The sequence below is a fragment of the Drosophila miranda genome (assembly GCF_003369915.1).
Source record: "Drosophila miranda strain MSH22 chromosome Y unlocalized genomic scaffold, D.miranda_PacBio2.1 Contig_Y2_pilon, whole genome shotgun sequence".
Taxonomy (NCBI): domain Eukaryota; kingdom Metazoa; phylum Arthropoda; class Insecta; order Diptera; family Drosophilidae; genus Drosophila; species Drosophila miranda.
The window spans coordinates 13,837,453-13,859,018 of NW_022881614.1; the positions used below are offsets into that span (position 1 = coordinate 13,837,453).

The 21,566-nt window shown below is 44.4% G+C and overlaps 2 protein-coding genes and 1 pseudogene across 2 annotated transcripts; all 3 read right to left on the reverse strand.

Annotated features, from left to right (window-relative positions):
- Window positions 1–8,674: 8,674 nt before the first annotated feature.
- On the reverse strand, window positions 8,675–9,945 carry LOC117192746. The gene is made up of 4 exons (XM_033397492.1): window positions 9,699–9,945; window positions 9,461–9,641; window positions 9,149–9,407; window positions 8,675–9,093 (listed from the first exon to the last, which is right to left on the reverse strand). Coding segments are annotated over exons 1-4 (804 nt in total). The 5' UTR covers window positions 9,701–9,945; the 3' UTR covers window positions 8,675–8,731.
- A 3,526-nt stretch (window positions 9,946–13,471) lies between these two features.
- LOC117192750 lies at window positions 13,472–21,255 on the reverse strand (annotated as a pseudogene).
- Window positions 17,558–18,193, reverse strand: LOC117192749. Its single transcript, XM_033397496.1, has 2 exons — window positions 17,853–18,193; window positions 17,558–17,795 (listed from the first exon to the last, which is right to left on the reverse strand). Exons 1-2 carry the CDS (start codon window positions 17,951–17,953, stop codon window positions 17,573–17,575), a joined length of 324 nt encoding a protein of 107 aa, XP_033253387.1. The 5' UTR covers window positions 17,954–18,193; the 3' UTR covers window positions 17,558–17,572.
- Window positions 21,256–21,566: the final 311 nt, after the last annotated feature.

Genomic DNA, 21,566 nt, shown 5'->3' on the forward strand with positions numbered 1-21,566 from the left:
TTTTTGATATTCCGTCGAATATTACCAGCTATATAAAACATTTAGCCGTGCCCACATAATTTTAGCTCATTGATGAATACATTTTCTACACAATTGGTTAGTTTTTAGTCTTTGCTTTTATTGTATTTTGACTAAAACAAGGTTTAAACAAAATAGTTCAACAAAAAAAACAGTCGCAATGTTGCTAGTATTTGAAGACATGATACGTGTATAGGCCTTTGTGCACCCTATTTCGTTAATTTTATATGTAGATCAACCGCAATTTATTAAGACCTTTTCTCAAATTGATATGTTTTTGACTTATTCATGTGTATTATTAGTATCTTGTATATATTTATCTCGATCCTGATACCTACTGAGCCTTGGAAGACAAACATATTCACAAATCTATAACATCCAATTTCCCCCAGGTTATGTGTGCATGGAATTAGCAACATGTTTGTGTATGGAATGAGACTCATTATTGCAAAAGCGAAACTGCGGCGAATCGGGTATTGCCTACATTTCAAGCAATATAGATGCCCACTTAGCTTTGGGCCGTCAGCCATCGGGTGCTACAGGGGGACAAACGGATGACGGGTCGGCTGGCACAACTGTGAACTCGGAACTGAGGCGCAGCCGCTCCGGTTAGTAATACCCGGTGCGGTCTGCGTCTCACACCCCCCCCTAGGACACAGAGGGTTGCGAGCGAACCGTCACCCGCCGTAACTGTGCACACCGGTGGAAGTGCGACTATACTCTCCCCGTGAGGGCGGCTGGAAACAGGTCCTAGCACGGTCATGTCTCTGCTATGATGCTGGCGAATGGTAGTCCGGTGCAGAGAAGAAAACTCTCAGTGAAATTACCCCAATCCAAGGTGACACTGTTATATGCCGAGGGATGCATGGCCGGGGGGGTGCCCGGTCGCTAATATGCGGACTCTGGATACCTGCCGACCTCCAGTTTAAATCAGGCTTCCCGGGGCAAGCGGGCTATGCCTCGGGTGACCATCCCCTTCCCGCCTACTCGTGGGAGCTACTATGTCAAACACTCTAAATATAAAAACCAACAAAACCGCAAAGGAGCTCGGTACTCCTCTTAAAGTACCGGAGGGACAAGCCAATCCCTCTGCACCAGCGCTTGGGAAACCGGGTCCAAAGAAGACGGGGAAGGAGACTGAGTCGGTCCACCGTCTTCAGGCAGCAGCCGCAGCGAGGGGGGGCCCGAAAAGCCAATCGGGTCCTTCCAAGTCGGGTGGCTCCAAGGGCGAAGCGGATACCGGGGTGGCTGCCAAGCAGATCGTAATCGCGGCTGGTAAGCGCACCGGGACCGAAGAACCCATGGGAGCCCCGGCGGGCAGCGTCTCTGCACCACGGGGAGGAAAGCCGTCGTACCAGGACAGGAGACGAGCGGCTTTCATCCTGTCCAACGAAGACCCGAACTTAAGGGCGTCAGCCGAAGGAAAGGAGCAGAGGCTGTGGGCCTCCTCAATCCTTCCACTGTTCCAGCCAGCCAAAGCCGGAAAGGGCGCAACCAAGGCCCCCAACAAGCGGCAACGCTCAGCGGAGGACCCCGCAAATCAGTCAGGCCAAGCCCAGCAAGCCAAGCGGGTGAAGACCCACCTCACGAAGCGGTCGTTCGCTGAGGTGGCGAGGGGCAAAACCCTGATCGGTGTCCTGGACAGGGGCGCCGAGGACGGCCATGTCCCTCGCGATAAGTGGCACCTGGTGGAGAACGAGCTCCAGGACCGGTTCCTACTGGAACTGGAGGAGAACGGCGGACCACCGCCAAAGTGTGAGGACGCAGGGTGGCATCAAGGCAAGGTGAAAGCCATCGCCTGCCAAGACGCTCGCTCTGCGGCCCTCTACATGAAGGCGGTGGCGGCCCTAAAAGAGGTCTATCCAGGGGCGAAACTGGAGGCCGTGAAGTGGGAAGATGTCCCTAGTCGCCCGAGAGCCAGAGCGTGGGTCTCGGCTAAGCCTGCAGAGCCTGAGAAGATCCTCAGGTTACTGCAGGTCTGCAACCCCCACCTTCCTACAGCCGATTGGAAGGTGGCAAAGGTGGAGGATATCCAAGGGCAGAGGCGCCAGATTATCCTCGTCCTAAATGAGGAATCTATTGATCTCCTCGCAAAGTCGGACGGTGTAGTGGATTATGGCTTCAAGAAGGTCACCATATCCACTTACAAGTCCGATCGCAAGGGCAGGCAAGCGGAGGTCGAGCCAGACCCGGAGCTGCCGGAGATCCCGAAAGAGGGGGCCTCGTGCGAGGAAGACAACCCGGCGTCGGATGCGGCGTCCATGATGTCGGACGATATCTTGGACGACTACGCGTTCGACGAGAGCGACCTAGCCAGAGGTCTCAGCCACATCGTTGTCGGGGAGGAGCCGGAGTCCCCTGACAGCGATCTAGAAGCAACAATGGTGGAGGCGAGCCTCAGGAATGTCGTTGACGCTCCTGCAGATAAACCTCCACCATTGTAAGGCAGCATGCGCTGCTCTAGTGCTCCACCTGGCCAAGGGTGGAGCCGACATAGTCCTCATTCAGGAGCCCTGGATCCTCGGAAACAGGGTCTCCGGTCTGAGGACTTCTGACTACAAGCTATATGTAGCTGAAACCGCAGGTAAAATTCGTACCTGCATTCTTGCAAAAAGAGAGTTGCACTTATTTTTGCTCCCAAATTTCAGCAATGAAGACCACACCGCAGTGAGCCTCGAAGGCCAGGAGCGCTCACTGAGGATCTGCTCCGCATACATGGGGCATGAACAACCAGACCCCCCTCCACACGCGCCTCTCCGGGCTCTAATCGCAGACTGCTCGGCCAAGGACATCGGCCTAATTGTGGGGTGCGATGCCAATGCACATCACTGTCAGTGGGGAAGCACTGACACAAACGAAAGGGGTGAGTACCTTTTCAGTTACTTACTGACCACTCAGATGGTCTTACTAAACCGGGGTAGTGATCCCACCTTTATCATTAAAAACCGCAAGGAGGTCCTGGACCTCACGCTTGCCTCTCATGAGATACAGCGTAACATTGTATCCTGGAGGGTCCTGGAAGAGCACTCCTTCTCGGACCACAGGTACGTGGAAACTGTCTTCTCCTTCTCAGTACCGAAGCCAGTCCGATTCCGGAACATCAGGCGGACAAACTGGACTCGGTACTCTGATTACCTCTGTCGTGTTCTCCCTGAGCCCCCATCTGAGGAGGAGTTCTCCACGGAGGCCACGACTCGTCTTCTTAAGATCTTTACCGACGCCTGCAATAAGGCGCTCGACAAAGCATGCCCCTCTGGCAAGAACAGAGGCCGGAAGAAACCTGAATGGTCGAATCCGAAACTGGGTGAACTCCGGAAAGCCTCCCGGAGACTCTTCAATAAAGCTAAGGCTGAAAACGTTGAGCAAAACTGGGCCGAATACAAGGCCAGTCTGTCAACCTACAACAAAGAACTAAGAAAAGCCAAACGCGCCTCCTGGCGTAAGTTCTGCAGCGAAATCGAGAGTAACTCAGAAGCCTCACGCTTGCGCAGAGTTCTCTCGAAGACAACACCCACCCTGGGCTACTTGAAGAACACCGACCAGTCGTGGACTACGTCCAGCGAGGAGTCGCTAAATCTTCTCCTAAATACCCACTTCCCTGGCTGCGATGAAAACAGACCCAACTACCTCGCCCCTCCTTCTGTCGCCTCAAATGCCATCTTGAGACTGCTAAGCCAGGAGAACATTTCCTGGGCGATCAGAAGCTTTAAACCCTACAAGTCCGCGGGGCCAGACGGCATTTTCCCTGCCCAACTGATTCACGCGGGACATAAAGCCATTAACTGGCTCAAAATAATTTACGAGGGAATCTTCTCCCACGGGTGCATTCCTGTCCTGACACCTGGCTTCAGACCAAAGTCGTATTCATACCCAAGGCAGGCAAGCCCTCGCACACTGCCCCAAAAGATTTCAGACCCATAAGTCTATCGTCTTTTCTTCTAAAGGCGATGGAGCGGCTCCTGGGGCTGAATCTAACGGCGTGCATTCCGTCCAGTCTGATCTCAGACTCCCAGCATGCCTATCGGAAGGGAAGATCCACCGAAACGGCCCTACACTCGATCACATCGATCATCGAAGCATCCCTTAATTTTAAGGAGTACACCCTAGTAGCCTTCCTCGACATAGAAGGCGCCTTTAACAACATCCTTCCGACCGCCATCACGGGCGCACTGACGGATCTGGGCGTTGACTCCAGGACGGTGAGCCTGATCGATCAGATGCTACAATGCAGGACGGTTGAGGCATCACTGGGGACGTCAACGTGTACCAGATTTGTCAGCAGAGGCACACCGCAGGGCGGAGTCCTCTCGCCCCTCCTATGGAACGTGGTAGTGAACACACTGCTGCGGGAGATAGAGGGGGGTGGCTGCCGTGTGGTGGCGTACGCGGACGATGTTGCCATAGCATTCTCCGGAAAATTTCCGCAGACATTGTGTGAGTGCATGACAAGTACTCTCACGAAAATGTCGAAATGGGCAGACAAATGCGGGTTAGGCGTCAACCCGTCTAAAACGGAACTGGTGCTTTTCACTAGGAAGTACAAAGTTCCGGTACTGATTCCCCAAGACTATGTGGGGAAACGCTAGTCTTCAGCAACAACGCCAAGTATCTTGGCCTAATCCTCGATAGAAAGCTCGATTGGAAATTGAGCATAGAGGATAGAGTAAAGAAGGCCACAGTGGCCCTCTATACTTGCAGGAAAGCCATCGGACTAAAATGGGGAATGACCCCCTATATAGTTCGGTGGCTCTACACCGCCATCATACGACCAATCATGCTCTATGGAGTGGTGGTATGGTGGCCAGCCTTGGACAGAAGGACATGCCTCAATAAACTCAGCAGAGTTCAGCGCATGGCAGAGCTATGCATAACTGGCGGGCTACGCACTACTCCAGGGGAAGCCCTGGATACTGTGCTGGACCTCCTCCCTGTGGATCTCATGGGAAAGAAGGTGGCAACACTTTCCGCCCTCAGAATGAGAGAAGCCAGACTGTGGAAAGCATCCGCGGTTGGGCACTCGGGAATCCTGATGAGACTCCCGCAATTACCAGAGAGGACAGATTACTGTATCCCCAGTGATCACCTCTCGACGCCCTTCCAGGTATCAATCCCATCTAGGGAGGACTGGGAGATGGGCGAACCAGGACCTGCAAATGCGGTCCACTTCTACACTGATGGCTCAAAGCTAGACGGCCGCGTGGGAGGCGGAGTCTACTGCAGCGAGCTGAACATCAGTCATTGCTTCAGGCTCCCGGATCACTGTAGTGTGTTCCAAGCGGAGGTTGAAGCCATCAAGGAGGCCATTTCGATCGTCTCCAAATTACTTCTAGATACGCACTTAGTGTGCGTCTTCTCGGACAGCCAAGCAGCTATCAAAGCTCTAGGCTCAATATCGTCGAACTCAGCGACTGTAAATGACTGCCGCAGGTCTCTGCACGAGATCGCAGAGCAGTTAGATCTCTTCCTTATATGGCAGGCTCCTAACGCACGAATTGTTCGAGAAAAATGCCAATAGGAGATGGCAGCAAACCGTTTCCTGTAAAGTCTCAAGATTGATATGGCCATATCGATCGAAGAAGCGCTCAGCAGAGCTGTATAAACTCAGCAGAGCACAGTGCTCTGCAGTTACTAGAGCCATTACGGGACACTGGCAGATCGGCACTCACGCCTCTAGACTGTCAATCCCTCATAACGACTTCTGCAGGAGTTGTCGCGACGAGGAGGAGGAGGAATCGGTCCCCCACTTCTTCTGCCACTGCCCAGCCCTTGGAAATCGTCGTCTTCGTATTCTCGGGGCCGCTTTCCTCACGGACATTTCGGACCTGTCCGTAATCAAACCAGGGACCTTGTCCAAATACATCCAAGCCACCGGATGGGACTGCCCTTAACCTGCAGTAGTATGCTCTCACGGTTCGGGCAACGAGACGGGGCACATGCCCATGCGGCAACACAACGGACCTTTTATAGGTCCAAGTGAGCTTGGGGGCGGGAGGCTCTTATCCACCCCTCCCGGCTACCGCCTTAACCTAACCTAACCTTTATCCCATAGATAAATACATTTTTTACAAGATTGCTTCTTTAAATTACCTTAATGTATTTTATTTTGACTAAAATACGGTTTTCAAGGAAATGTTGCCGCAACAGTGTGTATGGAATAGGACTCATTGTTGCTAAAGCGAACTGTGGCGAACTCAAATTCGATTCAAAAAACGACCAGTTCTTTGTTCCGTTGAAGAATACTATCTATATAGAACATTTAGCCATACCCACTCAATTTTGTACGATTGATGAATCAATTCTATACATGATTGGCCTATTCGAAATACTTGCTTTTATTGGATTTCTATATAGCATTGAAAATTAAATTAATAGATTGATGAAATTGACAAAAATACCATGGGAGCGCGGCGAAAACCAGTATTTCTACAGTATGACCCTCAGAACAGCACCGAAATATACCGCCTCATTTTAAAAATATACCGTAAATATACTGACGAATTCAAGTTCTATTTCTATTTCTATTTCTATAGAACATTTAGCCATGCCCACATAATTTTATACGCTTTATCAATCAATTTTTTACTTAACTGGCTTATTCTTAATACTTGCTTTTATTGGATTTTGCGTAAAAAGAGGTTTTAGCGAAATAAGTCAAACAAAAAACAAGTAGCAAAATAGGTATGTCAAAACAAACGAAAAAGGAAATTGCTCAATTTTGATATTCCCTTGAATACTGCTGACTAACTAAATCTCTCAGCAATGCCCACATAGTTTTATCCTGTTGATTAATAAATTTTCTACAAGATTGGATAGTTTTTAATCCTTGCTTTTATTGTATTTATTGTAAAAAAAAGGTTAAAACGAAAAAGTTCACCAAAAAAAAGAGTCGCTATATTGCGTGTAAGCCGTAGTATAGGCCTTTGCACACACTATTTTGTTAATTTTATATGAAAGTATAAATATTGATATGAAGATAAAACGTAACTAATAAAGACCTTTTCTCAAATTTACATTTTTTTAGACATATTCATGTATATGATGAGTGTTTTGTATATATATCTCGATCCTGATACCTATTCTTGTAGGGACCAAGAAGACAATAAGCTTTAAAATATCGTTGAAATATTGAAAATAATATTAAATAATATTGAATAATATTAAAATATATTGAAAATAAATTGTTTTTGCCTGGGATGACAAACATATTCACAATTCTAGAACATCCATTTCCCCAGGGTATCCAAAATGTTGCATGAGTCTGGCCCATACAAATTGAATGTTGGGACACTGTTGAGCTGAAAAAGGACATTGTGGCGAGGAAAAATCCCATCAGAGGAAATCCCAAAAAAATCCCACCAAACTTAAGCGCCAAATAGAAATTGGTTTTTGGTTTTCTCGTATCTTTAAAATTGTGGATGCCACAGATTTTCGTCCTTTGTGGGGCGGAAGTGGGCGGGGCGAAGTTTTGAAATATTTTTGTAGCAGTGACATATCACAGAAGTCTGGATACAAAACATCGTTGCTCTAACTCTTATAGTCTTTGAGCACTAGGCGCTGAAGGGGACGGACAGACGGACGGACGGACAGACGGACAGACGGACAGACAGACATGGCTCAATCGACTCGGCATGATGCTGATCAAGAATATATATACTTTATGGGGTCGGAAACGATTCCTTCTGGACGTTACACACATCCACTTTTACCACAAATCTAATATACCCCAATACTCATTTTGAGTATCGGGTATAAAAATGAAATCCGCGCCAGCTGGCTTGCTCAGAAATATACCGAAATACACTTCACAGTTTCAAAAAATACCAATAATATACCAAACTCCATCATACTCCTCGTTTTCTATATTCGGTTCAATATTACTAGCTAGCTGGGACCCCCTTCCTTGGACAAATAATTGTATTGATGAATCTACTCTCAACAAGATTGGTTAATTCTAAGGACACCTTTTATTTTATTGCTTATAAAATTAAAATTTGTACATTGCTGCATTGGACAAGAGGGTGACTCCAAAGCGCGTCTTGAAAAATACTGGAAAATACTACAAAAAGCATACAAATTTGCAAGGTGTGTGAGCTAGACATGGTGTTTAAAATAAATTATAGAATTAAATATATTTAAAAATAGTAAAATCGGGACATATAGAGGCTCATATTTATGTTAATGCGCTTAAATTATATATGTGCAACTATATATATATATGAACTTTATTTCATTTTGCAAGCCTAACTAGCAATACTATAAAAGCAGCTTATTTAAGAATTGTATAGTTCATAGTCATTAATGCATAATTTTCCCATTCATATGCTCATCAATAATTGTATTCGTGAGCCTCTGACCCGGAAACCGTTGAACGAAAGACCCAGAAACGATATTGGGATTAAAAAACAGTACACTACACAATTTTGACAAGAAAATTCAATTCAAAAGGTTCCCGCCAAAACCAATTGCGTGTCTGTTGAGTATCAAAATATTTGCCAAAGCAAAGAAATTGTTTATTTTATCGTTTGTCCAATCGACGTTTCACATCTCTCAAAAATGCCCATGGTTCCCCATTATGCGCCTAGTTTACATTAATTATAATAATCTTAAATGTTTGAAAAAGTGGACAGATCTTTCTTTCCTGGTCAAACATTAGGTCTTGAGGGACACTTTCAATATTTTCTTTAGCAAACCATAATTAAAATAGTGGAACTAGTTAGTCGGTTGTTTCGATTTTGAGAACAAATTTCTCCATTATAGCATTAAGACGCTTGCGCTCCTTGAGCTGTTGCTGCATTAGGTCTGAGATCTGTGTGCCTAGAGCCAAAAGCGCGTCCGTATTGGCTTCTGTGCGCTGGGCGTTCAAGCGAGTTTGTCTATTCATGTCCCGCAGCTCCTTTGCAATGTCCATTAGCATCGGCACCGTGCTCTCGTGTTCAATTTCTAATTCATTTACATCATTTTGAACCAGCTTGCGCTTTTTGGCAGATGGAGTTTGCGAAGTGCTAGTGCGCTCCAATTTCACGCCCATATGTCTGTCATTGATCCGGCTGGAGCAGTCATCTTCTTCCTCATCATCTTTACATAAAAAAAAATAGTATACATTTTTTGCGGCTTGATATTTTTGTCTTACCGTCATCTGTGGCTGTGACCTCGTCGTGGTCGGTCTTGATGTCCTGCAGTTGCAAACGGTTGGAAATTTCAGGACGTGCCTTTGGACGAGATTCGACTACTCTGTCGGGCTTATCATACAAGTCACAGATCACGGCCACTGCATCCTCTAGAGCAGTGAGTGTATCCTGATACAGCGAGCCTTTGCCGCAGGCATTTGAATCTTCCAACCTGTTATTGTTAATCTTTTTACGAATGCAGCTTTTCCAGTCTTTCCATACCTATCAAGAGCCAAGTGAGATGACGGAACATAGCGCAATTGCTCGGCACTTACTCTTTTCCACTCACAAACTTCTTTGACAGGCGGACCCACGCTATTTAAATCCTTTGAAAGCCGCTTCCTGGCGGCTTCAGCTGCCAGCTTATCACCCTTGAGGTAGTTTTTGGCTATCATTGGGTGTCTCTCCATAAATGCGATGAATATGGCATCTTGCTGCGCAGTTCTGTGTTTGCCCCTGTATACAATGAGGTGGTAAGTATAAATTTTTACGAACATTTTCAACATTATTTACATGTTCCGTGGTTTTTTGTTTGACTGATTGGTCAGTTTGGCCTTTGGATTCGTTGTCACAAATCTGTGTTTTTGTATCTATTAGCAGGAGTTGGACCCACTTTTACGCCCACTATCTCCACCACGCCAAGCAGCACAGCCTGCAGCGCACGGGGAGAGGACAATCCGGCGTTCACTTCAGCAGTAGCAGGGACTTGAATCTCTCCAGATTTACATAAATCGGATCTATTAATTTATTTATTTACGAAATATTTATGATGAAATGATGAATACATGAACAGAGAGGTTGAACTTTATTTTTATACCCGATACTCAAAATGAGAATTGGGGTATATTAGATTTGTGGTAAAAGTGGATGTGTGTAACGTCCAGAAGGAATCGTTTCCGACCCCATAAAGTATATATATTCTTGATCAGCATCAAAGACTATAAGAGCTAGAGCAACGATGTTTTGGATCCAGACTTCTGTGATATGTCACTGCTACAAAAATATTTCAAAACTTCCCCCCGCCCACTTCCGCCCCCACAAAGGACGAAAATCTGTGGCATCCACAATTTTAAAGATATGAGAAAACCAAAAACGTAGAATTGTAGAAAATGACCATATCTTTAAGACTGCGGAATCTGAATTGGATCGTATTATTATTATAGCCAGCATCAAGAAAACAATTTCATTTTTTCTCGCCCTGTCTCTCTGTAACACACACGTAGCATAGGCGGCTTTGCTTAGAGTAAAACATTAGCGCCTAGATCTCAGAGACTACAAAAGGTAGAGCAACCAAATTTGGTGTCCACACTCCTAAGATATCGGACCTTGACCGAAACACCCCCTTCCGCCCCCGCAAAGAACGAAAATCTGGGGCATCCACACATCTCAGAGACTATTAACGCTAGAGTAACCAAATTTAGTATCCGCACTCCTGTTAGATCTCACTATAAAACGTATATCTCAAAATTTCGCCTCACCCCCTTCCGCCCAAACAAAGGACGAAAATCTGTTGCATCCACAATATTAAGGATACGAGAAAACTAAAAACGCAGAATCATAGATAATGACCATATCTATCTAATAGGAACAAATCAATTTGCAGTGGCTACGCAGCGCCCGACGTCACGCTCAGACTGATTTTCCGTCTCTCTCGCACGCACTCTTTGTCGTGTCGTTTAATATTAGCGGCGTCTGCCGGAGGAGAGCCATACTGACTAAGTATCGGGTATAAATGTAGAGTTGCGGTTCCACAGCAACTCACAACGTTCCCCCTCGTTAACATTGCAGTTTAAGAACTCGAACACATACATAACATCCGTCCGTCCGTCCCCTTCAGCGCCTAGTGCTCAAAGACTATAAGATCTAGAGCAACGATGTTTTGGATCCAGAGTTCTGTGATATGTCACTGCTACAAAAATATTTCAAAACTTCGCCCCGCCCACTTCCGCCCCCACAAATGACGAAAATCTGTGGCATCCACATTTTTAAAGATACGATAAAACCAAAAACGCAGAGTCGTAGAGGATGACTATATGTTCTAGAGTGTAAAGTCTCAACCAGATCGTATAATTATTATAGCCAGAATCAAGAAAACAATTTCATTCTTTCTCGCTCTGTCTCTCTCTAACACACAGGTTTCATGGTCTGTTTTGCCAATTGCAAAATATGAGTTTAAGGATCTCAGAACCTATAAGAGCCATTGCAACCAAATTTGGTATCCACACTCCTGTGATATCGGACCTTGACCGTTTCGTGTCCGAATTTCGCCACACGCCCTTCCGCCCCCGCAAAGGACGAAAATCTGGGGCATCCACAAATCTCAGAGACTATTAAGGCTAGAGTAACCAAATTTGGTATCCGCACTTCTGTTAGATCTCACTATAAAACGTATATATCAGAATTTCGCCTCACCCCCTTCCGCCCCCACAAAGGACGATAATCTGTTGCATCCACAATATTGCACATTCGAGAAAACTAAAAACGCAGAATCATAGATAATGACTATATCTATCAGATTGCTGAATCTGGATCAGATCGGATCATTTTTGTAGCCAAAAGCAAGATATCAATTTGCAGTGGCTACGCAGCGCCCGACGTCACGCTCAGACTGATTTTCTGTCTCTCTCGCACGCACTCTTTGTCGTGTCGTTTAATATTAGCGGCGTCTGCCGGAGGAGAGCCATACTGACTTAGTATCGGGTTTAACCGTAGAGTTGCGGTGTCCGCAGCAACTCACAACGGAATCTGAATTGGATCGTATTATTATTATAGCCAGCATCAAGAAAATAACTTCATTTTTCTCGCCCTGTCTCTCTGTAACACACACGTAGCATAGGCGGCTTTGCTTAGAGTAAAACATTAGCGCCTAGATCTCAGAGACTACAAAAGGTAGAGCAACCAAATTTGGTGTCCACACTCCTAAGATATCGGACCTTGACCGTTTCGTGTCAAAATTTCGAAACACCCCCTTCCGCCCCCGCAAAGAACGAAAATCTGGGGCATCCACAAATCTCAGAGACTATTAACGCTAGAGTAACCAAATTTAGTATCCGCACTCCTGTTAGATCTCACTATAAAACGTATATCTCAAAATTTCGCCTCACCCCCTTCCGCCCAAACAAAGGACGAAAATCTGTTGCATCCACAATATTAAGGATACGAGAAAACTAAAAACGCAGAATCATAGATAATGACCATATCTATCTAATAGGAACAAATCAATTTGCAGTGGCTACGCAGCGCCCGACGTCACGCTCAGACTGATTTTCCGTCTCTCTCGCACGCACTCTTTGTCGTGTCGTTTAATATTAGCGGCGTCTGCCGGAGGAGAGCCATACTGACTAAGTATCGGGTATAAATGTAGAGTTTCGGTTCCACAGCAACTCACAACGTTCCCCCTCGTTAACATTGCAGTTTAAGAACTCGAACACATACATAACATCCGTCCGTCCGTCCCCTTCAGCGCCTAGTGCTCAAAGACTATAAGATCTAGAGCAACGATGTTTTGGATCCAGAGTTCTGTGATATGTCACTGCTACAAAAATATTTCAAAACTTCGCCCCGCCCACTTCCGCCCCCACAAATGACGAAAATCTGTGGCATCCACGTTTTTAAAGATACGATAAAACCAAAAATCGTAGAGGATGACTATATGTTCTAGAGTGTAAAATCTCAACCAGATCGTATAATTATTATAGCCAGAATCAAGAAAACAATTTCATTCTTTCTCGCTCTGTCTCTCTCTAACACACAGGTTTCATGGTCTGTTTTGCCAATTGCAAAATATGAGTTCAAGGATCTCAGAACCTATAAGAGCCATAGCAACCAAATTTGGTATCCACACTCCTGTGATATCGGACCTTGACCGTTTCGTGTCCAAATTTCGCCACACCCCCTTCCGCCCCCGCAAAGGACGAAAATCTGGGGCATCCACAAATCTCAGAGACTATTAAGGCTAGAGTAACCAAATTTGGTATCCGCACTTCTGTTAGATCTCACTATAAAACGTATATATCAGAATTTCGCCTCACCCCCTTCCGCCCCCACAAAGGACGAAAATCTGTTGCATCCACAATATTGCACATTCGAGAAAACTAAAACTGCTGAATCTGGATCAGATCGGATCATTTTTGTAGCCAAAAGCAAGATATCAATTTGCAGTGGCTACGCAGCGCCCGACGTCACGCTCAGACTGATTTTCTGTCTCTCTCGCACGCACTCTTTGTCGTGTCGTTTAATATTAGCGGCGTCTGCCGGAGAAGAGCCATACTGACTAAGTATCGGGTATAAATGTAGAGTTGCGGTGTCCGCAGCAACTCACAACGTTCCCCCTCGTTAGTTCTGTTACGCAGCTGCGTTGTCTGAACGGTTTCCCGTTGCTCTTCATTGCTTTCCTGCTCATCATTGCTTTGTGGTTTGGCACTCTGTACTTCTTTCGCTTTTCGACCCCGTCTACGCTTTGGTTGCGATTCCTCCGTATCACTGATAGGAGCTCGTCTCTGTCGTTGTCTCTTGTTAGGGGCTTGTATTATTTCCGTCTCTGCCTCTTCTTCCTCATCATTGCTTGGATCATTAGAGTGATCAATATCCTCCATATCCTCTGTAGTGCAGTCATCTTCAGCGACCTCATGGGTGTCCGTTAAACTACGTTCTATTGCCGCTTTGAGATCAGTTGATTTGATATCAAAGTCCCGCATGGTTCCAAGATGCAGATAATCTGTTAGTCTATTAAAGGTTTTGGTCTTCTTAGACAATAGAATTATGTGCTTGTTGAAGTCCTCAATAACCATTATTACTTTGGGAATAAGGCGAGTCTCTCTCAGAACTTTTGCGCGCTGTGCTTGTACGTTGCGTGTCTTCAAATGCTGATTTTCCTCATCGAGAGTATTAGCTTCTATGTAAGTAATAAGTTCATAGACATTGGCCGGCAGTTGCTTTCCTACTTCCCGTAGTAGCAGTTCGAATCTGTAAGGAGTGAATATAATAGTCGTACAATAATAAATATTTCCATACTGGACTTACTTGGTGCTTCGCATGTTAGCGTTCCTGACGTCTGATGTGCAGCAGGACAAATAGTGCCTTGTCAGTAGTGTTGGGTAAACATTGCTCATTTTGGGGAACATGTTCACCTGTTCTTTTTTAGTAAGTGAGTCAACTCACTCATATTGCTCACTTGTTCACCTAGATTGCTCAGTTGCTTATTGCTCACTTGCTCACTTAGATTGCTCAGTTGCTCACTTGGTCGCTGTTCACGCACAGATCACTAAGCACCACAGATTTTGACACAAATAAAATACGTTACATTTCAGTTTTAATCAAACATTTAAAACTAAAACGAGGGGGAACGTTGTGAGTTGCTGCGGACACCGCAACTCTACGGTTATACCCGATACTAAGTCAGTATGGCTCTCCTCCGGCAGACGCCGCTAATATTAAACGACACGACAAAGAGTGCGTGCGAGAGAGACAGAAAATCAGTCTGAGCGTGACGTCGAGCGCTGCGTAGCCACTGCAAATTGATTAGTTCCTATTGGCTATAAAAATGATCTGATCTGATCCAGATTCAGCAATCTGATAGATATGGTCATAATCTATGATTCTGCGTTTTTAGTTTTCTCGAATGTGCAATATTGTGGATGCAACAGATTTTCGTTCTTTGTGTTCTTTGATGCTGGCTATAATAATAATACGATCCAATTCAGATTCCGCAGTCTTAAAGATATGGTCATTCTCTACAATTCTACGTTTTTGGTTTTCTCATATCTTTAAAATTGTGGATGCCACAGATTTTCGTCTTTTGTGGGGGCGGAAGTGGGCGGGGCGAAGTTTTGAAATATTTTTGTAGCAGTGACATATCACAGAAGTCTGGATCCAAAACATCGTTGCTCTAGCTCTTATAGTCTTTGAGCACTAGGCGCTGAAGGGTCGGACAGACGGACGGACGGACAGACGGACAGACAGACAGACAGACAGGGCTCAATCGACTTGGTTATTGATGCTGATCAAGAATATATATACTTTATGGGGTCGGAAACGATTCCTTTTGGACGTTACACACATCCACTTTCACCACAAATCTAATATACCCCAATACTCATTTTGAGTATCGGGTATAAAAATTGCAATGATTCCAAATTTCACTATACTTTCGAAGTATCGAATATACTTCGAATTAGCGACATACTGAATTTTCAAAAGATTAAACAGTTTTGCCGGTAATACAAAAAGTGTGAAGTAAAAGCAAATATGAGCAACAACTGCCAGAACGCAAAATGCCCTTCGAGGAGCAAAATTGGGCAAAAAGTGAGTAGAGAACAAGTGAGCAAAAATGAACAAGTGAACAACAAAGAACAAGTGAGCAAAAAAGAACAAGTGAACATGTTCAGTTGCTCATTTAAGTGAACAACTCTTTTTTGTTCACTCACTCATGAGCAACACAACACTACTTGTCAGGTTCTTGAGGCATATATAGTGCTGTACCAACAATTTCATTAGTCCATCCATAGACGATCCCAGAGGAATGCAGACATTGGTCAGAGCCAGTAGCATGCGCGTAATATGAATTATTTGAGTGCAAATAGAACGCTCCATGACATCTAGATTTCCCCGCCAATAACTTTGATCTGATTCAGGCACTAGCTGACATTTGTAGCTTAAATTGTTGGCCTTTACGACGAAATATTCTACATTTAGGAGCTGCTTCTGGACGGCAACATAGAGATGCTGCAAGCAGCTCTCAGCGGTGATTGTGCTTATCGACTTTAGACCTAGATCTGGGAGATCTATTGATATGTCATCACTAAGAGCGCCAAGCACATGCCCCAATTGTCTGGCAATGTTTTCAAAAAAGGGTCCCGAGTGCGTTTTCTGACGCTGTATAAATAGAAGGTTATGCACTAAGCCCATTTCGGGATTAACCAACTCGTGAGTACGACAAAAATTGAGGAGCCAAGTATAGGACCCAGTTGCCGCACGTTCTCCATAATCTATACGGTCAAAGAGAATTTCCAATGACTCCAGAAGGTATACCGGCAATTTCGCGATAAAGGTATCTTTGTTGAGTGAGTCATCACTGGCATACTCTTTCATAAACTCGTCCACCACATCCTGGATAACGTACGTCACTGCTTTGCTTCTGTTCAGGGATGCCATATCTACGATTAATAAAACGTTATTAGTTTATAAGAGTTCTGTTTCAAAAATAGTTTTTTCATTTGACTTACCAAATCCCTTGACAAATTCTTTGAACTTCTTGCTATAGGTTTCGTGGGCTGTTCGTAGGCACTCAACAAAACATTGAGCCGCCAGAGAGGATGTCTGCATGTCACAGTCTCGCCACAGCTCAGGCAACCGTCGAATGCAGCGCTCGTAAATAATCTTGGTGATGTCTGTTAACTGCTTAAAGGTACGTTTGCTGTAAGCTAGTTGCTTGTAATCAGGTTCAAGCCGAATGTTTTTCACTTTTTCGGCGGTAATCTGCACAACATAACGAACCAGGGACTCGTTGGACCGCAACTGAATGGTTTTCTCGGACGCGGCAAATGGAACGACGTCACTGAAAAGTAATTTTCAAAACATGTACATTGGAATCGGCGCAGTCGAAATGGCACTCACTCGAGGAGTAGATTAAGAAGCTTATCCAATATAGACAAGTCCCATATATTCTCAGGTTGTGTGCACATGCTCTTCATTTGGATACCATTTACAGTAAGATTGAAAATGTAAGTTGTGGTATCATTGCTGACAGTTTTCTTTGATTGTTTCTGTAGCTTCTTGGAGGAGCCAGCCAAAGTCTTAAGATCGTCCAATAACTTGCAATGCTGCTTAAATAGGGGCAGAACTTGACATATGGCATCGTTGTTTGGCTTGGAGCTGAGCAATAAGTGGGAAACGATTCCTTCAATAAGATTGAGTTGTTGCAGAACTAGAGCGCATTTCAGGTGGGTGGCTGGAGGGGACTGGGAAAATATGTATGTATGTATTAGTTGAATATATGATTTATGAGACAACGCCCAAACGTCTATTGGCAATCTGTTGGCCACCTTTCGTTGCACGCATAAGGCCAGGAGACGACTTATCTCACGTGTGTCATAGCCCGACGGAGCACGCTCAAAGGTTACCAAGCAGTTAGCCACGAATTGAACCAACTTTCCCAGGTTATCTTTCAGCTGAATTTCCATATGTTGTTGATCGCTGGCAGTAACCAGCTGATCGTAGCGTATACGAAATACTGTGTCTAAATCGTCGCCAGCCTCCTCTGCAGAGGGAGTGTCAAAAAAGCTTCGAAAATGCCAATCAATTACTTGCAGCACGTGAGGTGTTTTGATATCAAAGTCCCGCATGGTTCCAAGATGCAGATAATCTGTTAGTCTATTAAAGGTTTTGGTCTACTTAGACAATAGAATTATGTGCTTGTTGAAGTCCTCAATAACCATTATTACTTTGGGAATAAGGCGAGTCTCTCTCAGAACTTTTGCGCGCTGTGCTTGTACGTTGCGTGTCTTCAGATGCTGATTGTCCTCATCGAGAGTATTAGCTTCTATGTAAGTAATAAGTTCATAGACATTGGCCGGCAGTTGCTTTCCTACTTCCCGTAGTAGCAGTTCGAATCTGTAAGGAGTGAATATAATAGTCGTACAATAATAAATATTTCCATACTAGACTTACTTGGTGCTTCGCATGTTAGCGTTCCTGACGTCTGATGTGCAGCAGGACAAATAGTGCCTTGTCAGTAGTGTTGGGTAAACATTGCTCATTTTGGGGAACATGTTCACTTGTTCTTTTTTAGTAAGTGAGTCAACTCACTCATATTGCTCACTTGTTCACCTAGATTGCTCAGTTGCTTATTGCTCACTTGCTCACTTAGATTGCTCAGTTGCTCACTTGGTCGCTGTTCACGCACAGATCACTAAGCACCACATATTTTGACACAAATAAAATACGTTACATTTCAGTTTTAATCAAACATTTAAAACTAAAACGAGGGGGAACGTTGTGAGTTGCTGCGGACACCGCAACTCTACGGTTATACCCGATACTAAGTCAGTATGGCTCTCCTCCGGCAGACGCCGCTAATATTAAACGACACGACAAAGAGTGCGTGCGAGAGAGACAGAAAATCAGTCTGAGCGTGACGTCGAGCGCTGCGTAGCCACTGCAAATTGATTTGTTCCTATTGGCTATAAAAATGATCTGATCTGATCCAGATTCAGCAATCTGATAGATATGGTCATTATCTATGATTCTGCGTTTTTAGTTTTCTCGAATGTGCAATATTGTGGATGCAACCGATTTTCGTCCTTTGTGTGAGCGGAAGGGGGTGGGGCGAAATTTTGAGATACACGTTTTATAGTAAGATCTAACAGGAGTGCGGATACCAAATTTGGTTACTCTAGCCTTAATAGTCTCTGAGATTAAACCAACTTTCCCAGGTTATCTTTCAGCTGAATTTCCATATGTTGTTGATCGCTGGCAGTAACCAGCTGATCGTAGCGTATACGAAATACTGTGTCTAAATCGTCGCCAGCCTCCTCTGCAGAGGGAGTGTCAAAAAAGCTTCGAAAATGCCAATCAATTACTTGCAACACGTGAGGCACAAGCTTTGCATTTAGCTCCACGGCCCGTTGCAGATCTGTGAGAGGTACATTCCAAAATAATCAAAAGATTATCGGCTGTATGCACTTCGGTTACTTACTTTCATAAAGCGTACATCGTATGTCAAACTGCTGCTGCAAACAATTTCGCAACATTCCTATAATCTCCAGAGTAAGCATGTCGAAATTGCGCTGCGGATTGCTTCGACTTCCTAGGCTATTTTGTGTCATCATTGAATACCCGGAAATGCTCTGCTGAGTACAGAAGCTGGTTGCACTGGAGGTCTGCCGCAGTGCGTTACTGTTGTTAAGCTGTTTAAGGATCATGCAAAATCCGTAAATGGCCATCCGACGTTTTTGCATGCCGCTAGATATTATTAGGTTACAAATGACAAAGGCTATAAAATATATAACGATTTTTGATTAATTGGGTCTGGTTGCTTTGCACAGCACATCAATCAGGGCATCCCGAACTCGATTCGAAGTCTTCAGCAGGGGCAAAAGAAAGTTCATCATGCGCATGGCTTGTTCTCCAGGCAGCTTTAACAAAATGAATAATTTGTTAATAGAAGAAAAAATATATACATGTATTTGAATGACTTGCCCATAGCATATGCTCCATAACTGTTTGGATGGTTTTAGTGCATTCTGAGACGGTGTACGTGTCAGCTACACTTAATAGTGTTAAACATTCTAGAAAAAATACATAGTTATTTAAGAATTATTATGGGGAATCCAATACCCACCCGAAAACTGGTTTTTCTCTTGATGTACAATCATCCACTCAGAGAGGAGTCTAATGATGCTTGCCCAAAGATAAAACGTTTGCGAATGAACTTTGTTAAAAAAAGTAATTGCTAGAGTATGCATTTTGGGCGAATGCGATTTAAGCAGAAAAAAAACTAGGTGGACTAGTCCTGGAGTGATCACATCTTTTCCATCTTTGTTCTGATCTATGAGCACCGTTAAGACCTGCTGCAAGTCGACTTGTTTGCGCTGTAACGAATCACGATACCAAACCGAATAGTCTGCCAAAGTTATCTCTTCTTCATTATTCTTTATGACATTTCGCAAGAATGGCAGCAAAATGGATCGAGAGATGCGCGCAGATTCTGGATCACGATTCACACTTGTCATCGAAATAATGGCGCTGAGCATGAATGGCGTGAGAATGACATCGGGCAAATGCGAGAAGTTCTGCAAATACAAACTAACATTAGAGTTCATTCAATTTAGGAGAGCCCATATTCACCCTCAACATTACAGCCAGATGTTTCTGAGTTGGCTTATACATAGTACAGTAATTCAAATGATGAAGTATAGTCTCTTCGGCCTCCCGCAGCTCTTTGTCCGAAAATGGATCTGATGGTAAAAATGAACAAATTATAGAAAGAGACACACAGTAAATTATTGAAATAATTGGGCGAACCTATGCTGTCGAAGTCTGTAGAATTGCTGCTCATGTCTGAGAACAAGCGCTTATAGTAATTGCGTTGAAAATACTTCTCTAATGCCAGCAGCGGTACAATCAGTTGTGAGGCATTTTGTCACATGGAAAAGAGCTGGAAGCACAGAGCTGGTAGCTCCATTTGCGATAGCTCCTGCAGAGCCCCGGAGAATTTATTTAATACGGTCAAAATGTATCCGTTGCTGAGATTTATGGCCCTAAACAAATTGAAATTTTAGTAGAATTTTTTAGCATTTTATGGGCGCAACTTACTTGAACATGTCAGCAATGGTGGTCAGGATTGAAGACGGCCATCGCATGGTACATATACTTTTCACTGTATTGTTTCTATACTCGGTTCCATCGGTTCCCACCCCATTTAGTATAAAACGTGGAGTTGCCGAAAGCAGAGCCAGTGAATCTGGCAACAAATCCTTCCAACCAACGCACTTGGCGTCTCCCTGTCGCATGCCATCCACACAGTGCTCAATAATCCAGGCCAGTTCATCAGCAGAGAAGGTGTGCAAGTCCTGGGCCAATCGTGTGATCAAATCGAAGGATTGTTTATTGTTCAGCTCTACACTACGCAGCCCATCCATAAAACATTGGACGAGCGCGAAACGTTTCTTCTTGGACTCCTCGCTCTCAGTGTCGCAGGCTAGCAGAAAGTAGTTCCAGAAATTGATACCTTCACTTCGGGATATCGTGGCATTCATAGTGTCTGTTAACTGATGAAACAATATTAGTCGATTGGGAGCATGCCAGACGCGGTGCTGGTGAAATGCACGGAGGCAGCACAAACGTCTATGGTAAGGACGACTTGTTGATGCCTTGCACACACAATTTAAGACCTACCTGTTTTACTGAAGTATTTTTAATAAGCAACTCCAGTTCATCTCTCTGCCCTCTTTCGCCGTACTTTCGCACCTGCAGCTCTAGTGAATCCCGCGACATTTTTTCGCAATAAACAAATTTATAAATTGAAAAATGAAATCCGCGCCAGCTGGCTTGCTCAGAAATATACCGAAATACACTTCACAGTTTCAAAACATACCAATAATATACCAAACTCCATCATACTCCTCGTTTTCTATATTCGGTTCAATATTACTAGCTAGCTGGGACCCCCTTCCTTGGAAAAATAATTGTATCCGATTGATGAATCTACTCTCAACAAGATCGGTTAATTCTAAGGACACCTTTTATTTTATTGCTTATAAAATTAAAATTTGTACATTGCTGCATTGGACAAGAGGGTGACTCCAAAGCGCGTCTTGAAAAATACTGGAAAATACTATAAAAAGCATACAAATTTGCAAGGTGTGTGAGCTAGACATGGTG

What these genes read in the sequence shown, in the direction of transcription:
- LOC117192749 (XM_033397496.1), bottom strand. Translation starts at nt 17,953, where the DNA reads ATGTTCCCCAAAATGAGCAATGTTTACCCAACACTACTGACAAGGCAC. An exon ending in GCTAACATGCGAAGCACCAA is followed by an intron (nt 17,796 to 17,852) that starts GTAAGTCTAGTA and finishes CACTCCTTACAG; the next exon opens with ATTCGAACTGCTACTACGGG.
- LOC117192746 (XM_033397492.1), bottom strand. An exon ending in AAGTTTGTGAGTGGAAAAGA is followed by an intron (nt 9,408 to 9,460) that starts GTAAGTGCCGAG and finishes GGCTCTTGATAG; the next exon opens with GTATGGAAAGACTGGAAAAG. An exon ending in GGTCACAGCCACAGATGACG is followed by an intron (nt 9,094 to 9,148) that starts GTAAGACAAAAA and finishes TTTTATGTAAAG; the next exon opens with ATGATGAGGAAGAAGATGAC.